Source organism: Sylvia atricapilla, chromosome 1, assembly GCF_009819655.1.
Source record: "Sylvia atricapilla isolate bSylAtr1 chromosome 1, bSylAtr1.pri, whole genome shotgun sequence".
In the NCBI taxonomy this organism is placed as follows: Eukaryota; Metazoa; Chordata; class Aves; order Passeriformes; family Sylviidae; genus Sylvia; species Sylvia atricapilla.
Window position 1 is genome coordinate 152493175 of NC_089140.1, and position 24478 is coordinate 152517652.

Below are 24478 nucleotides of genomic sequence, written 5' to 3' on the forward strand. Positions count from 1 at the left end.
GAAAATAATTTGCATGGCTCTGCCTCTTTTAATAAATAATTTTTATTGTCCTATAGAGTCATAAATATGGTGTTTCTGGGGGTCGTTTTCACTGACTGCGCCCTTATCTGAGAAGGCCTCACCTCAAACTTTCACTTTTGTCAGGTGCTACTCCTTCTGTATTACATAAATTGTGAAAAAAACCCTCACTGGAGTTCCTTTTATCTCTTTCTCCACAGGTTCCAGCCACCTTTGCCCTTCCGTGCTCACAGCTTTTCATCCTTTGATGTTTTTCTGCCAGTCACTCTTTAAGCCCGATCCAGCATGTTCAGCAGAACAGAAACTTGTACAGGATTCAGAGGATGCAGCCTCCTTTTGTCCCAAACTCTCGGTGGCACTTTGGCCTCTTTCTTTCCCCATCAGCTGAATGGAGCTGCTGGGAAGATGCAGCCTTCCCAAATCACCTACACCATATCCCCCTGAACCATTTTCCCAAAAACTTCCAAAGTTCAGGCTTTCTGGGTTATGCAAGAGACTTTGTGGAGACCCATTTGTCCTATTACCCTCAAGTTCAGGAGCTCAAATTTTTTGGTCAAATCATGAGGGTTCTGCGACAAAATTCATGTCTGTAGAGACATAAGGACCCATTTTGAAGACATTGAGAACCATTTCTCCTGAAGACCCCAATCCACTGAGTTGTTTTTCAAAGACATCTCCACCCATCCTTCCAATAAAATCCTTCCCTGTGAGGGTGGTGAGGCCTTGGCAAAAGGTGCCCAGAGAAGCTGTGACTGACCAGACCCTGTCCGTGTCCAAGGCCAGGCTGGAGGGGCCTGGAGCAGCCTGGCCCAGGGGAAGATGTTCTTGCCCATGGCAGGGCTGGCACAGGATGGGCTTTAAGGTGACTCTATCTCAAACCATTGCAGAGCTCCAGGGCCAGGATGGAGTGGGCACTTGGCAGTCTCCCTCACCTTCTAAGCCCAGAGTCCCAGGGTCCAGTGCTGTCACTGGAGCACAGAATGATCAAAGGACTTTGTTAAAGTCACGACATGCAGACATCAGGGCCATCTTTGGGGTATAGAACACGTGTCTATCCTCAGGAGTCATAATCAAAGCTCACACTGGGGCCGTCTTTGTGGGGGAAACTCCAGGAGACCTGGGGGGTGTTTCTCCAAACAAGTTGATCAGTCAGAATTGGTCTAGATGCCTGTGAGTTATAGCAGCAAGTGTTCTTCTCATCTAAGAGGCCAGGAAATGCAATTTGGGAAAAAGTTTATGCTCTGTGCTCTGCTTACTGTAACTGCCAGATGTGGAAAAAGGGCAGAGCTCACAGTGTTATGAAGAACTCTGGAATTGGCAGCAGCACAAAGAGCAAACACAGGAGCTCACTTGCCATCTGCTTTGAGCATTGCCCACGCTCTGGGAGCCATAGGGAAAGAAAGAGGTCTATTGACAGCACAGGGATTTCTGATGAAATATATAAAAGAAATACTGTGCCTCCTTGAAACCACCCAGCTGCCCAAATCGTATCACAATGCAGGGCACAGCAGCTTGCGGATGGCGAAATCCGTGTGGGAAATAGATTTGCACTAAACCTACAGAAGAGGTTCCTCAACAAATCATCCTAGTGTTAATTCCTGATATATAAATTTCACCACCCCAGGTGAGACCTGAATTGAGTTGGGCAGATTGAAAATTGGCTGCTTTTCTAAAAGCCCACAGTACAGAGGGTGAGTGGATGTTATCTCCCAATTACCAGGTCAGACCCACCCCAAGTGATGCTGCCATTTGTAAAGGAGAAAAGCCCCAGCACACCTCTGGGGAATCGATGGGATGGGGACTGGTCTGCGGCCTCAGATACTCGGTGTCTGCAGGACAGAATTGTCAGCTCTGGTACAGAACAATGCCCCAGGTGTTGGAAACAGAACCCTTTGAATTCCAACCCATCAGCTCCAGGGATCACTGACAGAGGAAACACAGCCAGGGATTCCTGGCAAATGGATTTTCTGAGCCACCACGCCAACAAGGGTTCAGGTATCTCCTGGTGTTGGTGGATCCCTTTTTTGGGGTGCAGATCTTCTCCTGCAGCACCACCAAGGCCAGGGAAGTCACCCAGGCACTCCCCAAGGAGATCATCCCCAGGCTCGGGGTGCCCACAGGGATGTCATCTGATAGGGGACTCCATTTGGTGTGTGAGGTGTGACAGCAACTGAGTGAGCAGTGGGGAGTGGGGCTGGGGGCCACTGGGGGGACATGGGACAATGGGGTTGGGGTCCTGTGGGGTGAGAAATAAAAGAGAAAATAGAATGTTTCAGTTCCCCATAAAGTGCTGGATTGAGCTAAAAGACTGACTGGCAAAAACATAGAAGGATGTAAAAGTGTGGGCACAATTGGGCAAAGGTGACTGGGACATGTGGAGAAAGAGATAAAGGGAAATCCAGTGAGTGGTTGTTGGCAAGTTCTGCAACACAGAAGGAACAACGGCTGCCCAAAGGAAACATTGAAGGCAAGGTCAACTGGGATATTGGGGCACTCAGTGAAAATGATCCCCAGAAACCCTATATTTATGACTCTCCAGGATAATAAAAATTATATATTGAAAGAGGCAGAGCCTGGCCAATTATTACGGGAAAAATGCTGGCTTTGTGTTAGCTAAGAAGCTGATTATTAATGAATATTTATGATTCTGGTTGATAAATTCCCTGTGGCAAATTCTCCCCTGACCTGCAGAACCAGGAGAGATCCACTGTGAGTCTGAGCTGATCAAGAATTCCAGCTTTGTGATCCCTCCAGATCAGCGATTTCACTCTGGGTCATTCCGGTATCAGGGGCTGGGGGGGACACTGGAGACACTTGACGGAGGGGACAGGGGACTGTGGGATTGGGGTTGCTCTCCTGGTGGAGCGCACAGAGGGTGTTATGGGACTGGGGTCCTGGGGTCCTCTGGGGGAAAGCGAGGGGGAACATGAGATGGTGGGGTCATAGGGGGACTGAGAGACACTGGGGGATAATGGATGGTGCCCAGATTTGGTTTGAGGTCCTGGGGTGACATCAAAGAAACTGGCGACTGGGAGTAGGATTGGGGTCTGGGAATGGGCTGAGGGGGACACTGGAGGGCTCAGGGAAGTGCCCCCAGGATTTGCTTTTGGGTTTTTGGGGAGCTGATGAGACTTTTAACCATGGGAGTAGGATTAGACTTACTTGGGGGCCCAGAAGGACATGGCACTGTGGGATTGAGATTGGGATTGGGGGCTGTGGGGGATTTTGGGGAGGCATAAGTAATTGAAGGACTGGGGATCAGGGACTCCAGACATTTCCAGGTGTCTCCTGGCCAGGAGTTCCTACCTTCCCCTTGGGCTGACCCCACTTCCCTCCCCAGTCTCTCACTGAGTAACCCTCCCCATGTCCCTTCAGTGTCCCCCCAGTGTCTCCTCAGTGTGTCCTCTCTGTGTGCCACAGTGTCTCACACTGCTCCTGGTGGTCTTTCCCTGCCATGGCCCCCCTGGCTCATATCCTGGAACTGCTGGTAATGACTGTGGCCACCATGGCCATTGAGAATTTTCCCCTGGACATGGCCAACACCTCCTTCGATGACCAGTACCTGGGCTGTGGCCCTGCCATGACCGCGGCGTTGCCGGCTCTCATCCGCTCTGAGTTCCAGAAGAATCATGCCTTTGCCCACGTCTGGGAAAAGGCAGCAGCTGAGTGGCAGAGGCGGGGGTCCCATGTGTCCCCTCTGTCATCTCCAGACCAGGCCATCGCCCTCATGGCCTTCACGACGTTGGACCTGTACAAGGACTTCAACAATGCTGTGCACTTGGCCGGGAGCTCCCCCCAGGAATACCGGGACAACTTCCACTTCAAAGCGTTTCATTTCCTGCTGACCCAGGCCCTGGTAACACTGAGGAACACTCAGGGACCACATTGTCAGGACGTGTTCCGGGGCACACGCAGGTACACTCTCACAGCACAGAGTGGGGACACTGTCCGGTTTGGTCGATTCAGGTCAGCGTCACTGAGAAAAGAAACTGTAGAATGCCGTGGGACACACATGATATTCCAGGCGCACACGTGCCATGGTGTGGACATCCGTAATTTCTCCATGCATCCAGAGGAGACGATGGTGCTGATCCCACCCTTTGAGATCTTCAAGGTCACAAATGTCACGGAGCACAGGGGGAGGCCATGGATCCATCTCGAGTCCAACGGGACCTGCAGCAATTACAACTGCGAGTGGCTTCAAGGTGACACTACAGATGACAGCCTGCGGGGTATGAAGACATCCTCTGGGGTCATGGGGACATCCATGATAAGGCAGAGGGGACATTCACCAGGGATGGGGGACAGGGACAGGGGCACCCTCTCTGGGTGGGGGAAAAAGGACACCCAGTGCTGGGGACAAGGATAGGCATACCACTTTTGGGGACACCTTCTGGGGGTGTGTGGACAGCAAAACCCAGTGCTGGGGACACTCACTTTAGGGACAGGGACACTCACTCTGGGCAGGAGACACCTGTGACAAGGCACAGGGAGTGCCAACACTCACTGCCAGCTGTGGGGACACTCACTGAGAGTGTGGGGACAGGGACACTCCATCCTGGGGGCATCAAGCCTGGGGATATTCGCTGTGGGCATAGGGACAGGAACACAAGTGAGTGAGCAAAGGGATGGGGACCCCCTAATCACGGGGGGACAGGGAAACCACTGCCAGGGCAGGACAGGGACAGGGACAGGGAGCCATCCTTACTGACCCTATCCCTCTCCGCAGTGCTGTGCTGTGGTGTGGGGAAGGGCCCTGTGTGCTGGATGTGGATGGGCTGGGACCCCCCGTTGCCATCCCTGTTTCCCCCTGATCCCTGAAACCCACAAGCCAACCATGACCCTCCTGACCTCTCTGCCCCCTGTACCCCCCATACCCCTTCCCAACACCCTGTCACATGTCACCTCATAGCCCCCATCTCCCCTGTAACTTCTAACCCCTCACTCCTCATTATGGCCTATTATGGCTGTCCCTGACTCCCTTGTTTGTCCCCCACGGCCTCCCTCATGCCCCTCTTGGTCCCACAGGTGGGAGCACACCCAGCACCCTCTTCCACCTCAGAGGAATCCTCCTGGCCACCACAGCCATGGCAGTGGCCACTGGGATCCTCTAAGCCATGAGACCACCAATGTCACTGAGGTCACTGTGGTCACTGTGGCCACCACGATCACCAAGACCACCTGGACGTCCAGAGAAACAAGGGCACCAAGGCTACCAAGACCACCATGGCCACTATGGCGACGTTGGCAGCTGTTGCCACCATGAAGTCGCTGTTGCCACCACTGTTACTGTGGCAACTGTGGCCACCACTGCCAATCTGGTCATTAGAAGCACCAAGGCCACTGCAACCATCACAATCACCAAGACTCCCTTGAGCCACAGCCACTGTGGCCACTGTGGTCACCAAGGCCATTGTGCAAAGCCACTTTGTTAAACAATTCTATCAAAACAATTCCATTAAAGATTTCTCTCCAAGCCAGCAAAATGAGACAATTCTTAAGCAGGGCTCCAGGTCACTCCCCACTACAACACTCGTGGGAACGTCTCCTTCTCTCAGCCTCAAACAGGATCCTTGGGGAGCCTCCCTTTCCCAAGAGAGGAATCTCACACCCGTTTCCTTCCAAGAAAGAATATGGGAGAGGAATCTCTATCTGAGAGGGGACTGGACATGGCCAAGGTCACCAGGCCCAACTCTGGTGCTCCAACCTCGGTTGTCATTTTGGGTTTGGTGATTTGGGCTGCTTTCAGCCAAATTCAGCACCAAATCAGCACAAGACCCCTCTCAATCCAGCTCCAATGATATTGTGCCAGAGGCCACATTGCAGGCAGAGCATCCTGCCACATCCTGCACTTCAGGGGGACACTAAAGCCTGGAAATTGGGAGGTTTCAGAGGGCAAGGGCAGGTCCTGTCCCCTGGGGAGGAACAGATTCCCGTGCCATGCCTGGCTGGGAGGAACCTGTGGGTTTCTTATCTTTATTTCTGTTAGAGCCGGGATTAAATGCTCAAGAGACGGTGTTTGTTTATGGAGTCACATGTTTAATAATTCTTATCTATAGTACAGTGTAATAACGCATCTTGGAAGCACGACTCAAAGTACCGCTGAACTCATTATAGAAGTAGATGTGCTGGAGGGCTACAGGCACTGGCAAGTTGAGGCAAGACCCTGAAGGTGGAAACATCAGAGTGTATGTATGTATGCAAAACAGTACAGGCCTGTACAAGTCTGTACTAGCCCAGAGTTAAACAATGTTACTAAGAGACATAGATATTGTTGTTATGCTTGACAGGTATATAAACCAGCAGTGTGTTTAATAGAATCGGCTTCATGTCACAAACCATGGGGACCCCATACCTTCAATCACTGTACAATTGGTGCCCTGTGTGAGGTTAGTGATGTCCCTCCAGCTGAGAGGCTGTGGGTGAGCACTGCAGGACTAAGTGCCCCCAAAAAGGAAGGAGGAAGCCAGGCAGTGACAATGAAATTGCTCTGGAAAGGAGGTGAGCTGTAGGGGACGATGGGCAGGGGATGTCTGCCCAGAAAGAGATGTTTTTGAATTATGACCAAGCTGTTACATCAGCATGGCAAATCCTTACCTTCGCAGGGCTTAAAAGCTCTATTTAATTGGACAGCAGTTAGCTACCTGGAGTTACTGAGTCTACAATGTTTATGACAGATTTGTGGGACAAAGTGAGAGTGAAACTGTGGGATTGTGCAATGAAGGGGAACAAAATGGTTGCAGAAATGCTCCCCTCCTGACGGGTGATTTTTGAGGTCCTGAAAGCCCAGAAAAAAGTCCATGCCAAAGATAAAGGGGATGCCTCCTGCCTTCCCTTTCCAGTGGAGCCTCTGAGTTCTTTAGGATCAGGAAAGACTGTGTCCCTCTCTACACAGCCCACAGACCCCCTTCTTAGCAGTGAGAGGGGTCCTCATGATCCATAGGGGCACTTGCTGCTGGCTGTTGTCTGAACAACAACGATGGTGACGGAGGGTACCCCTTTGACCCAGGACCTTTCAACCCTGAAAAAGACCCAGATCTTTGCCCCCCGCATGGTGCTGTGACTGCTGCGGCTGTGACTGCTGCTGCTGTGGGGGATGCAGCCCCTCTGCCTGGTGTGGCAATGTATCTGTGTAACAGGCCGTTCTGATGCACCAGCCAAACGGGTTGGGAGTGATATTGTCAAACCACCTGCAGTTTTGTTGTCAGAGCTCTCAGGAATTCATCAAGGTTACTGAGAAATCAACCGGATCAAAAATAAGAAGAGAACATGAGAAAATGCCTGCAAAACCTGCAAACCCCAGGTAGGAGAAGCACAACGTGAGGATGGACGCTTGACCAGTTAAGATGTCCTGAAGGATGTGCGCCTGCCTCATGAAGAAGCAGCTTAGCCAACCCAGAGATGTGTGCCCATGTGGACAGTAGACCTGGAATCTATATCTGGCCTGAAATGTAAACAATAAACGGCTTCTGTTGGAATCATTGATTCAGTTATTCAGTGGCCCATTTCCCCCCTGCAGCCTGGCGCCGGCCAGCACTGCACGGCATGCTGGAGCCATAACACATCAAAATACCAACTGATGCTATGGGCTAACTGAAACTCTGTTAAAATTTAACCTGCAATTAATAATTTGATGCTATGGACTAACTGAAACTCTGTTAAAATTTAACCTGCAATTAATACTTTTTAACAGGATTGTCACTGGAAAAACTCAAAGGTGTTCGTGTGGATGCGGTGTTTTCCTACACAGTGGTAACTTAGCAAGACTGCAATGATTCACTGGGAATAATTTGCTTAGTCACAAATTTAACTTTTTTTTTTTTTCTCAAATTTAAGACAAACTTTGAATCTTATTTGTTGTAGTTATTTGAGACTTATTTATAATTAGTTCATGAAACTCCACTGTTAGCTTTACTAGTTGTTTGGCTTTTATTCCGTAGTTTCAACAAGGTATTTTATTGTGAAATTTTTGGTATAGCTATTTAGTGATTTTAGTATAATTATTTTTACTTGCCACATTTAAATTAAAATAACGCTTGATATTAAAGCAGTTTAAATATATTGATAGACCACAAATATAATAAATGACAGCTTCTTTTACAGAATAATTTCAACCCCCAACTTTGTAACTGTTAATATGTAAGTATTAGTTTTACAAACCCACAAACCGAACCAAGTTACTTGTGCAAAATTTATGACACTAATGTATAACTAAATTCTTATTGGGTTTGCCTTTATATTTACATCCCATTTTTTATTAGGCCCCAAATTCAAATCTATTGTATAAGCAGTCTTAAAAAGCTGCAGGAGTTTGATCCCCCTGATAAATTTATGTTGCTCTTTTTTTGGTGCAATTGTTTACCTGCCTGTTTTTTACCTTGATGTATAAGTATTGTATAACAGATTTTGGTAACTTTTTTGTAATTATTGAGTTTAAATAAGTTTTTGTTAAGATTAATTTCTGTTTAATCTTTATAATGTTAACTTTATGGGTTTTTTAAGCATATTTTTTGTTATGTTTTAGTAAAGTTAAGTTTTAGTAAAGTTGATTTTCAGTTGCGTTAAAATACATTTGTTTAAATGATAAGACATAATTTTTTGCTATTCAGAAGAATGATATAAAGCCTAAATGATTTTTTTGTTTAAATCTGTTTATTTAAATTATGATATATATATTTTTGTTATAGACATAAGAATAATCTTTATTGTTTTATTTTTAATAACATGGAAGAATTATTAACAATTTTATAATATTATTATTATTATTTGTAAGCTGTTTAATACCCTTTTTTGCTTTATTACTACTTAGCTAAAGATAAATGATAATACTGACTGCTTTACAAACCTTTTTATACTGTAATATAGATATTTATAAGATGTATTATTTTAAGAAACTTTCCTGATTGCTATTCCTAGAAGACTTTAAAACATATTAGAGAAACTCTACCAGTTAAGGCCTGGGCTGTGGCCAAGTCCTAGCCTTAGCCAGTTGAAAAGTGTGCCATGCCAACAAACCCGAGTATCTTCTGCACCAAAACTGTACTCAAGTCATTTTGACTTGCCAAATTTAGACCCATAATGGATAAACCTCTTTTGGAAGTGAACTTGAAACCTCTACGCAAGGATGATTTTCCAAGCCCTCACTCTAAAATGAAACTTACTAGAAATCGTAGACTCTGGGTTACGGTATAGTATTCAAGGAACTGATATTGCATTGTTTTAAATCACCACTTTATTTTTTATCTATTGCTAATTGCATGTATGATTTATTTCTTCTTAGTGTAAGTTTATTGTTTGTCACATATTGTTTTGCTTTTTATTTTGCTTTTATGTTCATAATGAGAGACATGCATATTGTTTAAAAATAAAAGAAAGGGGAGTATGGCTCTTTAAGAACATTTACATTAATATTTTATATTATATATATATATATATATAATATAAATATATAAATATAAATATATATTTAAATAATACATTAATACTAAACAGTTTAAAAGCAAATTAAATTGAATCAAATCTGATCCCTAGCAGAGTGATACTGCTTTAGACATTGTATGTGCAGAGGCAATTTTTAAAAGTGTTTATGTTAAAAAAAATTAATTAAGTGTACAGTGATAAGGACTAGATAATTTACTAACCTAGGGAGAAGCTATGCAGTGTGTTTTATCACCAACAGGTCCAAAGTAGTTACCTGCTTGTCTGAAGAAACACTGATTAGGTCCAAGACAATGAAGCCTAAAGAAAAAAAGATTACCGAATTGTTAATCAGTCCTCATGACCAAGACAAGAACAAAAGCAGGGCTACTAAGACATGGCTGAGAAGACTTCGATGGCTTGTGTTGCATGAACCTGTCTGACCACCCTCAATTTATTCGTGCTAGCATACAGGGCCTCTGAGAAAGTGTAACCAAATTAAGAGTTTTAAATGTCACTGATTTGCTTAGACACGTGCTTGGGAGATGGGGGCTTACTGGCTGGCTTAAGCATCTAGTTAAAACAGGATATTATGCTTTTGCCATGTTGTTACTTATGATAATTTATTTGCCATGCGTCTTACAATGTGTTCAAAGACTATTGGGTGAGTCCACAAGAAAGATTTTAATGGTGGAAAGAGAAGGGGGAAATGCAGTAATACAGCTTGGAAGCAGGACTCAAACTACCGCTGAACTCTTTACAGAAGTAGATGTGCTACAGGGCTACAGGCGCTGGCAAGTTGAGGCAAGACCCTGAAGGAGGAAACATCAGAGTGTATGTATGTATGCAAAACAGTACTGGCCTGTACAAGTCTGTACTAGCCCAGAGTTAAACAATGTTACTCAGAGACATAGATATTGTTGTTATGCTTGACAGTTATATAAACCAGCAGTGTGTTTAATAGAATCGGCTTCATATCACAAACCATGGGGACCCCATACCTTCAATCACTGTACAGTACAGTCTCATAAGTTGTGAGTTCTAGCTAACGAACTGAAACATGCCTCTGTCTCTACCTCTTTCCAGGCTCTTTTAAATACAAATTGACCAATTATGAAATGACACCTTAATTATTTTACTTTTAATCCAATAACCAATGCTACCCAACTACAAGATATCCTGCAAACCCATGAAGGAGAAGATGAAAAAGAAAGAATTTGCCTACACCCCAAACCCTCCATCTTGCTTTATATATGTTACTGTATTCTAAAGCCTGAAACTCTTAAGTTTTCCACCCTGTGATATCACACACTTCTATTCAAAGTACACACCCAGAATCCCACTACCATCACTAAATTTTGGAATTCACTCTTCCATGGCCTCAGGTCAAATGTAGTGTTTTCTTGATGGTCAATGCCTGTCAGCACACAAAGTCTGAAATTCTCAATGCCCACGGTTCCAGCTGCTGGAGCAGCTGTGGAGAAGAACCTGGCAGTGCTGGTGGGTGTTAGAGATGGCAAGAATGATGACCGGCACTTTGACAATTAAGAGATGAATACTGTGTGTGTTTAGGGAAGTTTTGTTGAGGCTTGAACTTCTTTTGAAGTGTAACTCTGTTGTTGTGATGTAGGTTTTCGACACTCTCTGTTCTCCCTATAATCCCCTTTTCCTCCCTCTGTGTCACTGCCATGGGACAGCCCTGGTTGTCAGGATTGTCAGGGACATGTGGAGGGGGGCGTGTCCATGTGCCCCTGGCATGGGACAGTTGGGAATGGGGAAAGGTGTCACTGGGAGGACCTGGCATGACAGCACCTGACCTCCAATCAGACTGCAAGAGGATCTCTTCCGAAGGACCGCCAGGAAGAGCCAACTGGCAGACTTTGGGAGGGGCCAGGAATATATGAGGAGAATGTTTGGATATGTATAACTGCTATGAATATATATTTAGCTGATGCAACATGAGGGGTATAAAAGCCAGATTCGCCAATTTTGTGGATGTGCCTGTTGCTGCAGCTAAGCACCCAGTGCCATCTTTTTTTTCTTTTTCAGTCTTCTAGATTTGTTGGTGAGGTTTAATAAACCTTTAAAACTTTTAAAGTGAGGAGTCATTTCTCACAAGTTTCTTTCCTTCTATTCCTTTTTAACCTATAGAATTTTTTCCCATAAGTTGCTAGGAGACACTAACGACTGGGTACTTAAGAAAAACAAAAAAATGGACAAACTCTGGGGAGGAAGTCATCTGGTTGCCCTTCTCTTATCTGGGAATTTCTCTTTGAGGTGAAAGAGATACTGGGAGGATTGGGCTGATAAAGGACAGGGCTGGGCCAGTTGCTGGTGCTCTCCCTCTCTTGGCTGCGGAGGAGGATGGTCGGAGCTGCTGCTTGGGGAAGGGAATTTGTCGCTGCCGCCAGAGTCCAGCCCAGAGCTGCTTTTTCTGCTGTGGGGTGAGCCTCTGCTCGTCAGATCAGCCACTGAACTGGGGCATTATTAACACCTACCACACTAAAAAAAGGGGGACCTATCACCATCTGCTTGGGTGCCCAGCATCCTGAGCTTGTCTCTCCCTGCTCTGCTGGGAGCCACGACCCCACTGCCCCATCCCCACTGCTTCTTCAGCTCTGCTCCAAGTTTTCACTGCACTGTAGCCCTGCAACTCCTGCTGTGCTGAGACATCCTGCTGTCTCAACTTGCTGTTTCCAAAAGTCCTGCAGGTGCACTGGGGTCAACTGCCCCAGGGCTGTGTGAAGCAAAGCCTCTCTTCCATCCCTTCCCCTCTCAGCCAAGCCTCAATCATCACTGAAGCAGAACAGACTCCACAACCAAAGGTTATCAAGTAAATACGCTTCACTCAGCACCCAGATGCACGGGAGTACCTCCGCCAAAGATGTGCGCCCCGAACAGAGGGGGCACTTTGTTGGTTGAAATGCACTTTAACTTATCCAAATTAATTGAAGTTTCAACATCACCTATACATATTCAGAACCTATCCCTGCCTACTTTTGCTTCGTATGTTACACAATTTTTATTGGCATGAGCTTGCACATTGTCTCCTGGTGGTCTCAGGTCGGGGTTTCTGGGTGAAGTAAAATAGTCTTCCTCAGGTGTCTGCTGGATGAACCCGGTCTTTGTGCAGGTCCCCTTGGTCTCTTGCTAAGAGTGTCTTGGACAATCTCTTGCTCTCTTCTAAGGCTCTTGAACACAATCTAAACTACCAATCTAATTTTTTCTGATTTTGGGCACTGCTTTCTACTTATCTTAAACAAATGAGCAAGGTCCTGTTTTTGGATGGCAAAGGACTGTCTGTTTTGAACACACTTCATTACTCAGCAAATTACAATCTGTTTAAATTTAGTTACAAGTTCTCTATATCAGTCCATGTCAATGAGGAACATTTTCAGAAACTTCCTCCAGTCACTTCCTTATCTAAGGTCCCTGGCCCTGTCCACCACCAGATTCACACAATCTGTTTGTAGAGACACTTTCCTCTAATTCCTCTCTGGGTTGTATTAATTTGGATTCAGAAATAGAGTTTGGCTAGGTTTAAATCCTGAATATGTGGGAATTGACACAATGTGGTTAAGAATGCCCAACGAAGTAAAGGGCAGTCAGGGAAATGGTGAGGGTGTGGGAGGGAAGATCTCTCCTCTCCTCTCCTCTCCTCTCCTCTCCTCTCCTCTCCTCTCCTCTCCTCTCCTCTCCTCTCCTCTCCTCTCCTCTCCTCTCCTCTCCTCTCCTCTCCTCTCCTCTCCTCTCCTCTCCTCTCCTCTCCTCTCCTCTCCTCTCCTCTCCTCTCCTCTCCTCTCCTCTCCTCTCCTCTCCTCTCCTCTCCTCTCCTCTCCTCTCCTCTCCTCTCCTCTCCTCTCCTCTCCTCTCCTCTCCTCTCCTCTCCTCTCCTCTCCTCTCCTCTCCTCTCCTCTCCTCTCCTCTCCTCTCCTCTCCTCTCCTCTCCTCTCCTCTCCTCTCCTCTCCTCTCCTCTCCTCTCCTCTCCTCTCCTCTCCTCCATTTTTCCTCCTTATTTCCCCCGGGGGAAAATGATAGTGTTGCCTTGGTGATCTCATTTCTCTGGGGGTCCTGGTGGCCTTGGAGATCATGGAAACCATGGTGACCTTCATTACTTTGTGGCTCAGAGGATCCTGGTGGCCACTGCCAGGGCTGTGGTGGCCAGGAGAAGCCCTCTGAGGTGGGAGGGGGCCCTGGGAATGCTCCCACCTGGGGGAAAAAGAGGGGGGGTGAGGGATCCATGGGGGGAGTGAGGGGGTTGAGGGGGTCAGGGAGAGGTCAGGGGTTACAGGGGTACAGGGGGGCCATGAGGAGGGTTCAGGTGAAACGGAGAACCATGGGGGCATACAGGGATCAGGGGAGTCAGGAGGGCCATGGGGGAAGCAAGGGGGTCACAGGGAACCATAACACAGAGTTAGGAGCGACAGGAGACATGAGGGCCATGGGCAGGGTGAGGGTTAGTGGTGACTGGTGGCCAGGGGTTCAGGGGGGGATTTGTAGTGAGCAGGAGTCATGGGGGAATCTTTCCATGCTAATACATATTCTTTAAACAGGTATTCCTAACTAACACAAACCCAGCATTTCCAATAAATTATTTGCAAGAGTCTGCCTGATTCAGGATATAATTTTTATTGTCCTGGAGAGTCATAAAATTGGAGTTTCTGGGGGTCATTTTCACTGGGTGCATCAAAAGCTCAGATGACCTCAATTCAAACTTTTGCTTTGGGCAGAGGCTGCTCATTCTGTGTTACAAAATTGGTCAAAATCCACACAGTAGTTCCCTTAATTTCTTTCTCCACTGGTTCAAGTCATGTTTATTGTTCTGTGTAAATAGTTTTACATCCTTTTATCATTTTTGCTCTAAGTCTTTAAGCCATACCCAGCACCTTCAGCATGTGGGGAAAGCCAAGCTGTGAAAAGCCAATGCAACCACAAAACAGTCTTGAAACTTTATTGGAATAAAAGGACACAGTTTCCACAGCCAGAACCCCATGGCGTTTCTCTGTTGGGGTTTCAGAGGACGCAACCTCCTTTTATCCCAAACTCTCAGTCACACAGTGCCCTACTTTCCTCATCAATTGAATGGGCTGCTGGGAAGGTGCAGCCTTCCCAAACCACCATACCCCATATCCCCATTGAAATTCTCATTTCCCCCCAAAGCTCTCAATTTCAGGCTCTCTGGGTTTTGCAACAGACTTTGTGGGGACTCATTTCTCCCATTACCCTCAAGTTCAGGAGTTCAAAATTTTTTTGTCAAACTATGATGGTTCTGTGACAAACTCGATGTCTGTAGAGACATCAAGATCCATTTTGAAGAGATTGACAACCATTTCTCCGGAAGACCTCAACCCACTGAGTTGTTTATCAAAGATATCACCACCCAACTTCCCAAACAAATCCTTCCCTGTGAGGTGTGCCCTGGCACAGGTCGCCCAGAGAAGCTGTGACTCCCTGGTCCCTGCCCGTGTCCAAGGCCAGGCTGGGGGTTCTGGAGCAGCCTGGCGCAGGAGAAGATGTCCCTGCCCATGGCAGGGCTGGCACAGGACGGGCTTTAAGGTGGCTCCATCCCAAACCATTGCAGAGCCCCGGGGCCGGGATGGGGCGGGGCGGGTGCTCGGCAGCGCCACCAGCTCGTGCTGCCGCCTGGTGGTGACACCCGGAACTGCAGCTGGGGGCAGCACATGAACAGGAACTGCTTTATTTTAGGAAATGAGGCACCCTGAAGGAAAGGCCTTAAAAGAGCTGTAGCAGATACATTAAGGGAGCCAGCAGCAAATTTTGGCAAACTTTCGATAGGCCAGGCTAGCAAGGAGCAAATTTCTGAATAATATTTTATACACCAGGCAAGAAAGCAGGAATTATTTTCCACACCAGGTAAGGAAGCAGCTTTTTTGTTAATACACCAGGCAAGGCAGCCAAAGAGCTTTAGGTGGTGGCCATGCCATTGCCACTCCCAATCCCCTCTGTCAGGAAGTGCCCAACCGGCCCCAGGCACTGCCCAATCTCAGCTGTCCGTGCTGTCCTGGGCTGTATGGAAAGCTCCAGCCCTGCCCTCAATGGTCCTGCTGGCACTGTGCCACTCTCTCCTGGTTAGCTAACAGATGGGCTTCTCTAGGATGAATCCCTTGTTACAGTAACCATGGTGGCCATGTTGACCACAGTACCCACAGGGGCCTTATGGGTCAGAGTGGCCACAATGGCCATGGTGACCATGGTGCTTCCAATGCCCAGAGTGGTCATAGGGGCCAAAGTGGCCACAGTGGCAACAATGGCCACAGTGGTCACAGTAGCCAAAGTTACCATGGTGGCCACAATGGCCTTGGTAGCCTTGGTGGCCCCAATTATCTGCCAGCCCTGGTGGCCTTCATGGCCCTGGTGGCCGCAGTGGCCTCCAAGACCAGAGTGACATTGGTGGCTTTGTGGCTCAGAGGGTTCTGGTGACCACTGCCATGGCCACAGGGGCCAGGAGAAATCCCCCAAGGTAGGGGAAGATCCTGGAGAGGCTCCCACCTGGGGACACACAGAGTGAGATCAGTGGGGGAGGGGAAGAGGGGGCCATCAGGAGGGCTGTGGGGGGAGGGGAACAGGTCACCGGGGAGCCCTGAGGGTGTGGGGGTCAGAGGGATTCATAACAAGGTCCCTGTCTCTTGTACCCAGCCATGGGTGTCCTTGTCCCCCCAACCCCAGTGGATGTCCCCAGTACTGGATGTCCCTGTCCCACTCACCTGGCACTGTGAGTCCCCATCCCCTTTGCCCAGCAGTGGCTGTCTCTGTCCTTGTCCCCAGTGCTGGGGGCCTCCTGTCCCCTCTGGGCCATGGATGTCCCCAGCATTGTATGTCCTTGTCTCCAACCCTCACTGAGTGTCCCGATGCCCCCAGGCTGTCCCCATGATGTCACCTTTCAGCCACTCACAGTCGTAGTTGCTGGAGGTCCCGGTGGACTGAAGCTCAATGTTCATCGTGTTCCCTGCCTGGGTGACATCTGTGATCTTGAAGGTCTCAAATGGTGGGATCAGCACCTCCTGCTCATCTTGATTGTAGGAGAATTTCTGGATGTCCACACCATGGCACGTGTACACCTTGAACATTGTATCCTTCCCATAAGCCTGGGCCAACGTTTTGTTCAGTGATGTTGACGCGAATTGTCCAAAGCGGACTTCCATGCCAGTCGTTGTGTTGAACTTGACCCCTGTCACCCCCCGAAACACATTCTTACAATCATTTGGGTGTCTCAGCATCTGGAGGGCGCGGGTCAGCAGGAAATGCAGTGATTTGAAGTGGAATTCGTTCTGGTATTTCTGGCTGGATGTTCCCCCCTGACGCACGGCGGCATTGAAAGTTGCATACAACTTGATGTTGCCCATTGTGTAGGCCATGAGGGCAATGGCCTGGTCTGGAGTGAGAGGGGATGAAACAGATCCCCGCTTCTGCCACTCGTCTATGGCCTTTGTCCAGTTCTCTTTAAACTTCTCTATCCTGAGGAAATCAGAGTCCTGGAGTTCTGGGAAGTTATTGGACATTTTAACGCTACATTTCAGGTACTGGTCATCGAAGGAGTTCTTGGCCATGTCCAGGGACACCACCTCGATGGCCACAGTGGCCACAGCCATTGCCAGCAGTGCCAGGGTGTGAGCCAGGGGGGCCATAGAGAAGAGAGGCCACGGTGACCAGTGTGGGACTCTGGGGGACACAGAGGGGACACAGTGTGTGACACAGGGAAGACAATGGGGGGCACCAGGGGACACTGAGGGAACACTGAAGGCCCCAGGGAACACTGAGGGGCCCCAGGGGACACTGATGGCACGCAGGGGACACTGAGGGAATAGGCAGACATGGGGAGGCTTTCTTTGGTGAGGCTGGGGAGTGAGAGTGGGTTCAGAACAGGGATGGGGGGCAGCCCCATCCTGGACATCCCTGGACATGTCCTTGGACCTGATCCCAAATCCTGGGGTCACTCCTGGAGGCTCCCAGTGTCCCTCAGGCCCCTAGAACCCCAATCCCATTCCCACAGTTCAGTATCCCTCCTCAAGGTGTCTTCTCAGCCCCCCTCCAAGACCCTGACTCAAATGCTGGGGTCACTGTCTGACCTCCCCGAGCAATTGCAGTGTCCCCCAGCACCCCAATCCCACTCCCATAGCTCTGTGTTCTCCCCTCCCTGTGTTTTCCAGTGCCTCTATTACCCCGGTCCCTCTCCCAGTCCCTTGTACCCCTGCCAGTGACCCCCCCCCCCCCTGCCTCCCAGGATTGTGACCCAAGGCCTGGGGTCCCTCAGTGTCTCCCATGTCCCCCACCTCTACTCCAATACCAGTCCCATGAGATCCCCGGTGGCTCCCCAGGACCTCATTCCATCCCATGTGCCCCCCAATGCCCCCCAGTGCCCCCCAGTACCTTGCTGCCACTCCCACAGCCCTGTGCCTCCCATCACTGCCCCTGGACCACCTCTGGACCCCAATCCCAGTCTTGTGACACCGCCAGTGTCCCCCCAGGAGATCCCAGTTCCACAGTGCCGTATCCTCCTCCCAAGTGTCCTCAGTGTCCCCCCAGTCCCTGATACCGAAATGGGCTGGAGTGAACTCCCGGACAGAACTGGAGGGAACACAAAGCCGGAATTCTTGATCAGCTGGGACTCACCACGGATCTCTCCTGGTCCTGCAGCTCAGGGGGCCTTTGCCCTGGTCAGGGTATTTATCCACCAGAATCATAAATATTCATTTAAATGAGCTTCTCAGCTAACACAAAGCATTCTTCCTGAAAATAATTTGCATGGCTCTGCCTCTTTTAATAAATAATTTTTATTGTCCTATAGAGTCATAAATATGGTGTTTCTGGGGGTCATTTTCACTGACTGCGCCCTTATCTGAGAAGGCCTCACCTCAAACTTTCACTTTTGTCAGGTGCTACTCCTTCTGTATTACATAAATTGTGAAAAAAACCCTCACTGGAGTTCCTTTTATCTCTTTCTCCACAGGTTCCAGCCACCTTTGCCCTTCCGTGCTCACAGCTTTTCATCCTTTGATGTTTTTCTGCCAGTCACTCTTTAAGCCCGATCCAGCATGTTCAGCAGAACAGAAACTTGTACAGGATTCAGAGGATGCAGCCTCCTTTTGTCCCAAACTCTCGGTGGCACTTTGGCCTCTTTCTTTCCCCATCAGCTGAATGGAGCTGCTGGGAAGATGCAGCCTTCCCAAATCACCTACACCATATCCCCCTGAACCATTTTCCCAAAAACTTCCAAAGTTCAGGCTTTCTGGGTTATGCAAGAGACTTTGTGGAGACCCATTTGTCCTATTACCCTCAAGTTCAGGAGCTCAAATTTTTTGGTCAAATCATGAGGGTTCTGCGACAAAATTCATGTCTGTAGAGACATAAGGACCCATTTTGAAGACATTGAGAACCATTTCTCCTGAAGACCCCAATCCACTGAGTTGTTTTTCAAAGACATCTCCACCCATCCTTCCAATAAAATCCTTCCCTGTGAGGGTGGTGAGGCCTTGGCAAAAGGTGCCCAGAGAAGCTGTGACTGACCAGACCCTGTCCGTGTCCAAGGCCAGGCTGGAGGGGCCTGGAGCAGCCTGGCCCAGGGGAAGATGTTCTTGCCCATGGCAGGGCTGGCACAGGATGGGCTTTAAGGTGACTCTATCTCAAACCATTGCAGAGCTCCAGGGCCAGGATGGAGTGGGCACTTGGCAGTCTCCCTCACCTTCTAAGCCCAGAGTCCCAGGGTCCAGTGCTGTCACTGGAGCACAGAATGATCAAAGGACTTTGTTAAAGTCACGACATGCAGACATCAGGGCCATCTTTGGGGTATAGAACACGTGTCTATCCTCAGGAGTCATAATCAAAGCTCACACTGGGGCCGTCTTTGTGGGGGAAACTCCAGGAGACCTGGGGGGTGTTTCTCCAAACAAGTTGATCAGTCAGAATTGGTCTAGATGCCTGTGAGTTATAGCAGCAAGTGTTCTTCTCATCTAAGAGGCCAGGAAATGCAATTTGGGAAAAAGTTATGCTCTGTGCTCTGCTTACTGTAACTGCCAGATGTGGAAAAAGGGCAGAGCTCACAGTGTTATGAAGAACTCTGGAATTGGCAGCAGCACAAAGAGCAAACACAGGAGCTCACTTGCCATCTGCTTTGAGCATTGCCCACGCTCTGGGAGCCATAGGGAAAGAAAGAGGTCTATTGACAGCACAGGGATTTCTGATGAAATATATAAAAGAAATACTGTGCCTCCTTGAAACCACCCAGCTGCCCAAATCGTATCACAATGCAGGGCACAGCAGCTTGCGGATGGCGAAATCCGTGTGGGAAATAGATTTGCACTAAACCTACAGAAGAGGTTCCTCAACAAATCATCCTAGTGTTAATTCCTGATATATAAATTTCACCACCCCAGGTGAGACCTGAATTGAGTTGGGCAGATTGAAAATTGGCTGCTTATCTAAAAGCCCACAATAAAGAGGGTGGGTGGGTGGATGTTATCTCCCAATTACCAGGTCAGACCCACCCCAAGTGATGCTGCCATTTGTAAAGGAGAAAAGCCCCAGCACACCTCTGGGGAATCGATGGGATGGGGACTGGTCTGCGGCCTCAGATACTCGGTGTCTGCAGGACAGAATTGTCAGCTCTGGTACAGAACAATGCCCCAGGTGTTGGAAACAGAACCCTTTGAATTCCAACCCATCAGCTCCAGGGATCACTGACAGAGGAAACACAGCCAGGGATTCCTGGCAAATGGATTTTCTGAGCCACCACGCCAACAAGGGTTCAGGTATCTCCTGGTGTTGGTGGATCCCTTTTTGGGGTGCAGATCTTCTCCTGCAGCACCACCAAGGCCAGGGAAGTCACCCAGGCACTCCCCAAGGAGATCATCCCCAGGCTCGGGGTGCCCACAGGGATGTCATCTGATAGGGGACTCCATTTGGTGTGTGAGGTGTGACAGCAACTGAGTGAGCAGTGGGGAGTGGGGCTGGGGGCCACTGGGGGGACATGGGACAATGGGGTTGGGGTCCTGTGGGGTGAGAAATAAAAGAGAAAATAGAATGTTTCAGTTCCCCATAAAGTGCTGGATTGAGCTAAAAGACTGACTGGCAAAAACATAGAAGGATGTAAAAGTGTGGGCACAATTGGGCAAAGGTGACTGGGACATGTGGAGAAAGAGATAAAGGGAAATCCAGTGAGTGGTTGTTGGCAAGTTCTGCAACACAGAAGGAACAACGGCTGCCCAAAGGAAACATTGAAGGCAAGGTCAACTGGGATATTGGGGCACTCAGTGAAAATGATCCCCAGAAACCCTATATTTATGACTCTCCAGGATAATAAAAATTATATATTGAAAGAGGCAGAGCCTGGCCAATTATTTACGGGAAAAATGCTGGCTTTGTGTTAGCTAAGAAGCTGATTATTAATGAATATTTATGATTCTGGTTGATAAATTCCCTGTGGCAAATTCTCCCCTGACCTGCAGAACCAGGAGAGATCCACTGTGAGTCTGAGCTGATCAAGAATTCCAGCTTTGTGATCCCTCCAGATCAGCGATTTCACTCTGGGTCATTCCGGTATCAGGTGCTGGGGGGGGACACTGGAGACACTTGACGGAGGGGACAGGGGACTGTGGGATTGGGGTTGCTCTCCTGGTGGAGCGCACAGAGGGAGTTATGGGACTGGGGTCCTGGGGTCCTCTGGGGGAAAGCGAGGGGGAACATGAGATGGTGGGGTCATAGGGGGACTGAGAGACACTGGGGGATAATGGATGGTGCCCAGATTTGGTTTGAGGTCCTGGGGTGACATCAAAGAAACTGGCGACTGGGAGTAGGATTGGGGTCTGGGAATGGGCTGAGGGGGACACTGGAGGGCTCAGGGAAGTGCCCCCAGGATTTGCTTTTGGGTTTTTGGGGAGCTGATGAGACTTTTAACCATGGGAGTAGGATTAGACTTACTTGGGGGCCCAGAAGGACATGGCACTGTGGGATTGAGATTGGGATTGGGGGCTGTGGGGGATTTTGGGGAGGCATAAGTAATTGAAGGACTGGGGATCAGGGACTCCAGACATTTCCAGGTGTCTCCTGGCCAGGAGTTCCTACCTTCCCCTTGGGCTGACCCCACTTCCCTCCCCAGTCTCTCACTGAGTAACCCTCCCCATGTCCCTTCAGTGTCCCCCCAGTGTCTCCTCAGTGTGTCCTCTCTGTGTGCCACAGTGTCTCACACTGCTCCTGGTGGTCTTTCCCTGCCATGGCCCCCCTGGCTCATATCCTGGAACTGCTGGTAATGACTGTGGCCACCATGGCCATTGAGAATTTTCCCCTGGACATGGCCAACACCTCCTTCGATGACCAGTACCTGGGCTGTGGCCCTGCCATGACCGCGGCGTTGCCGGCTCTCATCCGCTCTGAGTTCCAGAAGAATCATGCCTTTGCCCACGTCTGGGAAAAGGCAGCAGCTGAGTGGCAGAGGCGGGGGTCCCATGTGTCCCCTCTGTCATCTCCAGACCAGGCCATCGCCCTCATGGCCTTCACGACGTTGGACCTGTACAAGGACTTCAACAATGCTGTGCACTTGGCCGGGAGCTCCCCCCAGGAATACCGGGACAACTTCCACTTCAAAGCGTTTCATTTCCTGCTGACCCAGGCCCTGGTAACACTGAGGAACACTCAGGGACCACATTGTCAGGACGTGTTCCGGGGCACACGCAGGTACACTCTCACAGCACAGAGTGGGGACACTGTCCGGTTTGGTCGATTCAGGTCAGCGTCACTGAGAAAAGAAACTGTAGAATGCCGTGGGACACACATGATATTCCAGGCGCACACGTGCCATGGTGTGGACATCCGTAATTTCTCCATGCATCCAGAGGAGACGATGGTGCTGATCCCACCCTTTGAGATCTTCAAGGTCACAAATGTCACGGAGCACAGGGGGAGGCCATGGATCCATCTCGAGTCCAACGGGACCTGCAGCAATTACAACTGCGAGTGGCTTCAAGGTGACACTACAGATGACAGCCTGCGGGGTATGAAGACATCCTCTGGGGTCATGGGGACATCCATGATAAGGCAGAGGGGACATTCACCAGGGATGGGGGACAGGGACAGGGGCACCCTCTCTGGGTGGGGGAAAAAGGACACCCAGTGCTGGGGACAAGGATAGGCATACCACTTTTGGGGACACCTTCTGGGGGTGTGTGGACAGCAAAACCCAGTGCTGGGGACACTCACTTTAGGGACAGGGACACTCACTCTGGGCAGGAGACACCTGTGACAAGGCACAGGGAGTGCCAACACTCACTGCCAGCTGTGGGGACACTCACTGAGAGTGTGGGGACAGGGACACTCCATCCTGGGGGCATCAAGCCTGGGGATATTCGCTGTGGGCATAGGGACAGGAACACAAGTGAGTGAGCAAAGGGATGGGGACCCCCTAATCACGGGGGGACAGGGAAACCACTGCCAGGGCAGGACAGGGACAGGGACAGGGAGCCATCCTTACTGACCCTATCCCTCTCCGCAGTGCTGTGCTGTGGTGTGGGGAAGGGCCCCGTGTGCTGGATGTGGATGGGCTGGGACCCCCCGTTGCCATCCCTGTTTCCCCCTGATCCCTGAAACCCACAAGCCAACCATGACCCTCCTGACCTCTCTGCCCCCTGTACCCCCCATACCCCTTCCCAACACCCTGTCACATGTCACCTCATAGCCCCCATCTCCCCTGTAACTTCTAACCCCTCACTCCTCATTATGGCCTATTATGGCTGTCCCTGACTCCCTTGTTTGTCCCCCACGGCCTCCCTCATGCCCCTCTTGGTCCCACAGGTGGGAGCACACCCAGCACCCTCTTCCACCTCAGAGGAATCCTCCTGGCCACCACAGCCATGGCAGTGGCCACTGGGATCCTCTAAGCCATGAGACCACCAATGTCACTGAGGTCACTGTGGTCACTGTGGCCATTACAATCACCAAGACCACCTGGACGTCCAGAGAAACAAGGGCACCAAGGCTACCAAGACCACCATGGCCACTATGGCGACGTTGGCAGCTGTTGCCACCATGAAGTCGCTGTTGCCACCACTGTTACTGTGGCAACTGTGGCCACCACTGCCAATCTGGTCATTAGAAGCACCAAGGCCACTGCAACCATCACAATCACCAAGACTCCCTTGAGCCACAGCCACTGTGGCCACTGTGGTCACCAAGGCCATTGTGCAAAGCCACTTTGTTAAACAATTCTATCAAAACAATTCCATTAAAGATTTCTCTCCAAGCCAGCAAAATGAGACAATTCTTAAGCAGGGCTCCAGGTCACTCCCCACTACAACACTCGTGGGAACGTCTCCTTCTCTCAGCCTCAAACAGGATCCTTGGGGAGCCTCCCTTTCCCAAGAGAGGAATCTCACACCCGTTTCCTTCCAAGAAAGAATATGGGAGAGGAATCTCTATCTGAGAGGGGACTGGACATGGCCAAGGTCACCAGGCCCAACTCTGGTGCTCCAACCTCGGTTGTCATTTTGGGTTTGGTGATTTGGGCTGCTTTCAGCCAAATTCAGCACCAAAATCAGCACAAGACCCCTCTCAATCCAGCTCCAATGATATTGTGCCAGAGGCCACATTGCAGGCAGAGCATCCTGCCACATCCTGCACTTCAGGGGGACACTAAAGCCTGGAAATTGGGAGGTTTCAGAGGGCAAGGGCAGGTCCTGTCCCCTGGGGAGGAACAGATTCCCGTGCCATGCCTGGCTGGGAGGAACCTGTGGGTTTCTTATCTTTATTTCTGTTAGAGCCGGGATTAAATGCTCAAGAGACGGTGTTTGTTTATGGAGTCACATGTTTAATAATTCTTATCTATAGTACAGTGTAATAACGCATCTTGGAAGCACGACTCAAAGTACCGCTGAACTCTTTACAGAAGTAGATGTGCTGGAGGGCTACAGGCGCTGGCAAGTTGAGGCAAGACCCTGAAGGAGGAAACATCAGAGTGTATGTATGTATGCAAAACAGTACAGGCCTGTACAAGTCTGTACTAGCCCAGAGTTAAACAATGTTACTAAGAGACATAGA

General features: G+C 49.4%; 4 protein-coding genes across 6 annotated transcripts in view; 3 read left to right on the top strand and 1 right to left on the bottom strand.

Annotated features, from left to right (window-relative positions):
* Nucleotides 1–24478, top strand: part of LOC136372641 (erythroblast NAD(P)(+)--arginine ADP-ribosyltransferase-like) — a 101952-nt gene that overhangs the window by 54071 nt on the left and 23403 nt on the right. The window lies entirely within an intron of this gene.
* On the top strand, nucleotides 3473–5230 carry LOC136372708 (erythroblast NAD(P)(+)--arginine ADP-ribosyltransferase-like). Its single transcript, XM_066337440.1, has 2 exons — nucleotides 3473–4223; nucleotides 5047–5230. Exons 1-2 carry the CDS (start codon nucleotides 3473–3475, stop codon nucleotides 5130–5132), a joined length of 837 nt encoding a protein of 278 aa, XP_066193537.1. The 3' UTR covers nucleotides 5133–5230.
* Nucleotides 13508–24478, bottom strand: part of LOC136372600 (NAD(P)(+)--arginine ADP-ribosyltransferase 2-like) — a 188934-nt gene continuing 177963 nt past the window's right edge. The window contains exons 1-2 of one of the 2 annotated variants that reach the window (XM_066337298.1): nucleotides 16335–17109; nucleotides 13508–13645 (exon numbers count right to left, since the gene is read on the bottom strand). In XM_066337298.1, coding sequence (XP_066193395.1) covers nucleotides 13560–13645; nucleotides 16335–17082 — 834 coding nt within the window. In that variant the 5' untranslated portion in view covers nucleotides 17083–17109 and the 3' untranslated portion in view covers nucleotides 13508–13559. Of the gene's footprint in view, nucleotides 13646–16334; nucleotides 17110–24478 lie in introns of those variants that run through there. The other variant, XM_066337290.1, reaches the window with a different exon arrangement.
* On the top strand, nucleotides 21663–23360 carry LOC136375296 (erythroblast NAD(P)(+)--arginine ADP-ribosyltransferase-like). Its single transcript, XM_066340733.1, has 2 exons — nucleotides 21663–22413; nucleotides 23237–23360. Exons 1-2 carry the CDS (start codon nucleotides 21663–21665, stop codon nucleotides 23320–23322), a joined length of 837 nt encoding a protein of 278 aa, XP_066196830.1. The 3' UTR covers nucleotides 23323–23360.